We start from the raw sequence: 7,250 nt of genomic DNA, 5'->3' as shown, positions 1-7,250 counted from the left end.
AGCTTGACAAGTCAAGAGCAACATTAAGTCCATGTTGATCTGTTTTTTTGATATTGACAGGATTGTTCATAAGGAGTTCGTCTCTCCTGGTCAGACAGTCAATAAAGAGTTCTATCGTGATGTTCTAAGGTGTTTGAGGGAGAACATGAGGAGAAAACGTCCATAGAAGTGGTGCACGAACGACTGGGTACTCCACCATGACAATGCACGATCGCATAAGGCTTACATTGTGCAGGAATTTCTGGCTAAAAACAAGATGGCAGTTGTTCCCCACCCACTGTACTCGCCAGACTTAGCTCCATGCGACTTCTTTCTCTTCCCCCAAGATGAAAATCAAGTTGAAGGGGTGAAGATTTAATGCAGTTGAGGAAATTCAAGCGGAAACGCAGATGGTACTAAACACCCTAACAAAGAAAGACTTCCAGGATGCATTTGAAAAGTGGCAGAAACGCTGGGATCGGTGTATGCGCTCCCAAGGGGACTACTTTCAAGGTGATGGTGCAGAATAAGATCTAGGTAAGATGTAATAGTTTTTATTAATATATTTCGGGAACTTTTGGATTGCACGACGTATTAGTTTTATGATGGTAAGTGTAACAGCAACAACAACAGTGCCTTAGGAGACCCTTTGCATTCACTGCACTACATCATTACTATCAGTTAAGATTTCAAGATGTAATAGTAAGTTGTTGTTGTTGTTGTTGTTGTTGTTGTTCTCCTCATCATTCTTTGACAAAGCATTTTTCATTCTTCTGTATTCTCCAGTATTTATTCTTGTATCTGTTCTTTCATCTCATTGTTTCTTTAATTAGCATCTTTCATTTTTGATGGTTTTTAAATATATTTTCATATATTTTCCTCAGTACTCCTCATAGATTTTAAGATCAAATCCATGAGCCTATATTCTTCAAGTCAATTTCCAATAAACTGAGCATTGCTATTAACCTCTAATATGCTCTTCATCTGATGTAGACTAAGATGTGTTAAGATGAGACTCCTAGCATTGTATTCTTCTCACTCCTTGATGTCTTTGTGCAACTTCATTGATACAATGGGGTACCCAAAAGAAACTGAACTAATTTTTTTTGTGGGCAGAGCTTTTGTAGTACCGCGTTTTGCCAATATGAGCGCATAGAGCTAACATTCCTGAGTCGATAAGCCGACTACCGTTGCTTCAGAAGGTAAGGACTAGTTTCGGCAGAGTTTATAGTGACAACTGTTTTGTGTGATTGTCGTTTTTGCAATGGCCCGAACACATGAAAATGTTGAAAAAATTCGTGAAATCATCAAGGTAGATCGACGACGGACCATTGAAGAAATTGTGGAGCTGTCGGGAGTGACTTGGAGCTCAGTTCAGCGAATTTTAACAGAAGATTTGGGAATGAAAAGGGTGGCTGCGAAATTCATGCCACGACTGCTGACCTATGAACAAAAACAAGGTCGCGTGGAAGCATGCTGTGCTTTGAAAGAAGAGTCCCGAAATGATCAAAACTTTTTTTCAGCGTTTTGCTGATGTTGCTGAGGTGAAGGAAAAAAACGACGTAGGCGCTGTCAAGCATCTTAAAAGATGAATTTAGACAATGTTTTGAAAAATGGAATAAAAGACTAGACAAGTGTTTAATGTAAGTGGAGAGTACTTTGAAGGGGATTGAAGGTTTGTGCTTAAAATTTGAATAAATAAGTTTAAAAAAAATAAGTTCAGTTTCTTTTGGGTACCCCCTCATATATTAATCTTCACACTTCAACACCTTTGTCTCATTATACAGCATTACATGTTTCGGCCTAATTGACCACCATCAGATATATAAGATGTTGGAATAAAGGAACCTGCTGTTCTGTTATCACACTGTTCTGCTTTTCATTCTGTTGTAAAATGCCCTTAAAATATTTTATTTTAGGTTATTTTAGATTATCATGCCGCTGTTATGCACCTATCTGTTGTATCTGTAATATGTGATGGATTATACTGGTCTTTTATTTATAAGATAAGTGTTTTATATATATTCTGTTGCTCTGTCTCTGCAGTTGTGATGTTACTTACATTTTATTCATGTGTTGGTTTATCCTTTTGTGCTGTGTGTAGCTGTTCTGAGTGTTTCTGTGTAGTTGGCTCTGTTTTTATATAGGATGTAGGATGTGTGTGCTGCTAACTGGTTATTCATGCATGCTACATGATTGACCCATCCCTTTGTTCAGTGTTATTTGACCTTTCATAGGTTCAATCATTCTCTTCTTCATTACATCTGTTCTAGTCAATGATGTATTCAAAACACTTGGCTCGTGCCCTCACCAATGAAGGGCTTCACAAAGCCAATGAAGCAGAAATCACAAGGCTAAAAGAAAGACTTCAGTCTGAAGAAAGCATGACTGCTGTGCTGGAGTTCTTCAACAGGAAGAGTAAGATGTAAACACAGCAAAACATCACAAACTCAAATCACTGATATAAGATACTAATGTGATAGGTTTTGGGAGCATTTCCTTTAAATGTTGTCCATTATGCTGATTAACAATATGTCAGTTTTCTGTTCATGCAAATCTGAGCTCCATGCTCATAGAAATATACTTTACAGGGGAATTAATTTTTATTAGAATGGAGAGTTTCCAATTCTGACTTATTTTGGAGTAGAATGGGTTCCACACGCATCATATTTGTAAAGGCATCAAAACTTAGGATTGCTAAATATTTTAGTACTATGTATATTACACTACCCAGTGGGTTCTAGGATTTCTTTTAATGAAGATGGTCAGAGTCTGAATTTAACCTAGTACTATACTTTGATGGCCACGACTACAAAGTCAGAAGAAAGCAGAGATGTTGTGTCAGGTGTGATACATTTTAAATGTTTCAGTGAATTTTATTTAGGTATTTTGTATAGACAAAGGCTTATGGTGTGCCAAGAGGTTAGCCACTGATCTCCATTCAGTGCCAAGTTGAGTTTTATGTTCACTCACTACATGCTTTCACAACACGGTATGTAGATAAAATGACACATAAACAACACTCCAGTTAATAGAAGTACAGAGTGAATTATTTGCTTTTCTGTTGAAGATAAGCCTTCATTTCTCTGCTGTTGAACTTAAAGATTTTGCCATACTGGACACAGCTTTGATTACTGGGTTTTTGGACTCTGTCTGTCATCCAGTATTCTGAAGAAAAACAGAACGTTTTGGAAACTTGATCTAATTCCATCCTTAAGTGAGGGGGTGGGAGACACCTACTCTGTTGGGTCCATTAGAAAAAGACACTTCCAGAGAGCAGGTAATATGATTAAATGGCTATTTTTAGCAGCCAAAACAAAACATTTCTCTCTGTAATAGACCAGCTGAACTGAATAAATCTTTCTGTTGTTTGCACACACATGTTTCATACAATGAGTATGAGTGTCTTTTGAATCCACAGAGTTGTTCACTTTTACTGTTCTTTAAAAATATCAGTTTTATATTTGAGCCGCCCAATATGCAGGCTTTGACTATCATTAAAAGGGAAATAAAATGTTGTCAGGTATAATTATATTTTTTATTGACAGTGGGGTGGGACTAAGTTCTCTGTACTGTGGCCACTTCTGGCCTATTGTACCCACCCCAGATAGGCGAGGGTGATTGTGGAGCAATTGGTGGAATGAAGATTGGCAGGAGAAACCGAAGTACTCGGAGAAAACCTGCCCCATCGCCACTTTGTCCACCACAAATCCCACTTGACCAGACCTGGGATCGAACCTGGGCCGCCGTGGTGGGAAGCCAGCGACTAACCACTTGAGCAGTTGTCCAGTATTTCACATATACTCTGCATATTACATTCTAATTTACATATGTTGAACGAAAAATGTTTTAATTTTGTAGCCCATGTCATATCACAGGTTATGTTACTGGTATTAATGTGTGTTTACTTTAGATCACAATGACAGCTTCTGCAGTGGGATCTGTTTTGGCTAGAAAATTTCTTATCTGGTACAAGTTCCAAGTACTGTATTAACTCTGTACTAAACTGCTGAAAGAATGTGCATGTATACTCAGATTTAAGCAGTAGTTGCATTACTGGAAAACATGTAATACTAAAAAAACATGAACTAAGCTGAAGACTTTCTTGTAGACTCAATGTTAAGAGTTCCTGAAGGGCACTTTTTAATAATGAACTTCCTGAATCCAGTATTTTGGGGTCATTTAAAAATAAAATAATATTGCAGTAACATTGAAAGTACGCTAAACTACATAGCGTGTATTTATGTAATGTGCTTATAATAAGAAAAAAACAATATTTATATTTGACAGAAGTGCCCTTCAAAGAATCACTTGTTGAACTTAATGTAAGATAGTGTAATGAATGTAAACCTTCACCAGCCAGATTTATATATCGAACTACTACAGTGCTGGTGGTTGGATTTAAACCTGGTGATAATAGTATTTTCAGGGTAAACAGTGCGACAGCACACATCACTGGAACCAGTTGTGTGATGCATGGATGGCAAAGGTTAATTTGATGAAGTGGGGTCATGAACAGACTTATGATTCTGAGCCAACAACAGTAATTTGAGATTCTGAGGAAGTGAAATTTCTTTTTGCAATCTGGCACCTACTTCTTGGGTCCAGATGCAAATGAGGAAACATAGTGTGTAATAATAAGGAATGCTTCAAATAATACCTCTTGTTTATGTATATGAAATAAATATTTCATGTCTATAAAGCCATTATTTCTAACCCTTTCTATGCTGAGGATATTGTTAAAAACCTTCTCTTTAATTGTACATTTTATTGGCAACTTACAACATCCATTACCGGAAAGCTGTTAGTGACCGTTTAAACTGTCAAGAGACAATAGGAGAGGTCACACAAGACTCTGAAGGTATTATAATATGTTTTCGTCATTATTACTGTCTTCTTTATTTGTCTTAACATACTGATTTAAACAGTGTGCTTGAGAAAACATTTTAATCCCAGAGATGAAGTGGAAGACTTAGGATATTATGTAACAAGGAACTTCATGAGTTATACTACATATAACCTAGTATTGGTAAGGCTATGAAAGCTAAGTGGTGTATAAGTGGGATTGTGGAGACAAGGAATACACAGGTTTTGGAAGGGGAATTCTCTAGGAGAGTCACCATTTGGTAGACTAAAACGCAATGAGAGAATAAAACTTGGATCTTAGGAATAGGTTTTGAAAACAGAAGATGAACTGAAGTGGTGGGCTTCCATATGAAAATGTAAAACTTTCAGGCTATACTGTTTCATAAGTTTTTAATACACAAAAGATGGATTATGAGCATTCTTATTTTTTTTAACTGTCAAGACTACCAACTGTCACAGTAAGTGGTTAGCACTCCTAGTTAGTATTTTGGAGGTGCCAGTTTTTTAAATCCCTGCCTGGTGGTTGGTTGTTCAGGCAGATTCTTTATGGTTACCCTCAATACCCCCAGAAAGTACCTTAAAATGGCCATGACCATTTCTGCGTCTCTCATATTCATTCGCCATCCTGCATGCCTGATGTATACAGTTGAGAAAAGCTTTGTTAAATAAATCAAGAACCAAAAACTTTTCATAGTCTCAAGTAAACTGCTGAAGTCTAGCAGTATTATGTTCATATTCTATAATGTATAAGTAACATACAGGTAAACAGCAGCATAATTAAAATTAACTGATAAATCTTCCAAGTGACTAAAAACTGTACACGTACATAATGCAGAGCTTTGCCAACAATCGCCAATTGAAATCAGATACTTTTCTATGGAACTTCTGATTTGGCTGCTGGAGTCTGATGCCAAAGTTCTGTCACAGCTGTGTTGCTTGTGATTGACTTGTTGAATTTCGGAATATGAATGTGACATTATGTGATGCAGCACCCAGACCCAGTTCCTACAAAGTATAAAAATGCAAGCGTGACATTTTATGATTGTAACACAGCACAGGTTTCAACATGACTTTTACTATCAATTAATTTGTTAACAAACGTGTCATCATATGAATTTCATGCCAAGTTAATGATGAATGCATCAATATATTTTGTATACCTACCATTTCCTAGGAAAAGATACCTTAATAAAAGCTGCAAACTTTTCATAAATTTACCACCAAACAAAACTTTGGGACCTCATGCTAAATGATGCTAGCATTGCTCCAAAACATGAGTTAACTGGTGCCAATGAGTTTGATGGCCATGTAGACAAACATGCAGTTTAACAAATACTACGATTTACCAAACACCACAGTCAAGTGGATCACATATTCATATTCAGAATGTCCTGTTTCAGATGTCAACCTGAAGACCAACTGTCATTACAGGGACAGTACCTCAAATGCCACAGTTGTTTCCACATTCTTTCCAAGCCACAGTGTTCACTAATTATCCTACTATTTGAGAGTATACAGCCTGGGATACTGACAGCTATATTATAAAAACAAACAAAAATATGTAACTTGGGATAACTGACGTTCCTTACAATTTGAGGCCCGGGAGTTGATGTTGCTCACATTTTTAGAATTTAAATAAACACAATTAAATTCAATCAACAGTACATCTAATTTCTCGCAAACACTCTTCGTAACAATATTACAATTCTGTGAACATTTAGTAATAAACACTTCCTTCACACTGCCCTGGTTATGTCATGTACCATGACCAACTTTGTTTTATTTCATAAGCAGTATATTCATTGAGAATCTGAAATCAGTTTCACTAAACAAAGGTGGCAGGCTGTGGCAAATATAAAGGTAAGCACATACATTAATATTATGACATGATGGATGAAAGCCAGAATAGCATACCCAGAAAGACATCCATGGCTAGGCAATGGCACAGTGAACATGTTTTCATGGTAACAAATAACCATGCAACAGAAGAACTGTTAGAAGTGGTGTTCTCCATATGGTCTGTGATGAGGCTATATAATGAGAACCAACAGGAGTTTTAGTTAGTCGAGAATGTGAGTGAGTTGCAGTCACGAGTTGGTCTTTGGTTGTGACCAGCACGAGTGTGAGCATGGAAGCAGAGGAGTCTCCACTGCTGAGAACCATAACCAAGCAACACCTAGTGAAGGCTATAGCAAACTGGGAAGACTAACATGTATTAGCGAGATTTGTGCAGTATAGTCACGGGTTATAAGCATCCAGTAAATCCAATAATAAGTCCAAACCCCATGTCTAGTCACTAACACGTGACAATATAGACCCTCCAATTCATTTACAAATCTTCCCATCATATCTAATGATGGTGACATATGACCTCACCAATTGATGGAGTTCCATAAAATAACTAA

General features: G+C 37.0%; 2 protein-coding genes across 7 annotated transcripts in view; one reads left to right on the top strand and one right to left on the bottom strand.

Moving 5' to 3' along the window:
* The window catches only part of LOC111861556 (enoyl-CoA delta isomerase 2, mitochondrial), an 11,756-nt gene extending 9,229 nt beyond the window's left edge, over positions 1-2,527 (top strand). For all 3 annotated transcript variants that reach the window (XM_023846215.2, XM_023846216.2, XM_023846214.2), the window contains exon 7: positions 2,253-2,527. In XM_023846215.2, coding sequence (XP_023701983.1) covers positions 2,253-2,408 — 156 coding nt within the window. In that variant the 3' untranslated portion in view covers positions 2,409-2,527. The remainder of the gene's footprint in view (positions 1-2,252) is intronic.
* Positions 2,528-3,683: 1,156 nt separating this feature from the next.
* Positions 3,684-7,250, bottom strand: part of LOC111861557 (DNA repair and recombination protein RAD54B) — a 47,718-nt gene continuing 44,151 nt past the window's right edge. For all 4 annotated transcript variants that reach the window (XM_033750367.1, XM_023846218.2, XM_033750368.1 and 1 more), the window contains one exon: positions 3,684-5,850. In XM_033750367.1, coding sequence (XP_033606258.1) covers positions 5,767-5,850 — 84 coding nt within the window. In that variant the 3' untranslated portion in view covers positions 3,684-5,766. The remainder of the gene's footprint in view (positions 5,851-7,250) is intronic.

This window comes from Cryptotermes secundus, unplaced genomic scaffold (genome assembly GCF_002891405.2).
Source record: "Cryptotermes secundus unplaced genomic scaffold, Csec_1.0 scaffold2047, whole genome shotgun sequence".
NCBI classification, from domain to species: domain Eukaryota; kingdom Metazoa; phylum Arthropoda; class Insecta; order Blattodea; family Kalotermitidae; genus Cryptotermes; species Cryptotermes secundus.
The sequence above is the reverse complement of the archived record's forward strand: the minus strand, read 5'-3'. Positions and strand labels throughout refer to the sequence as shown.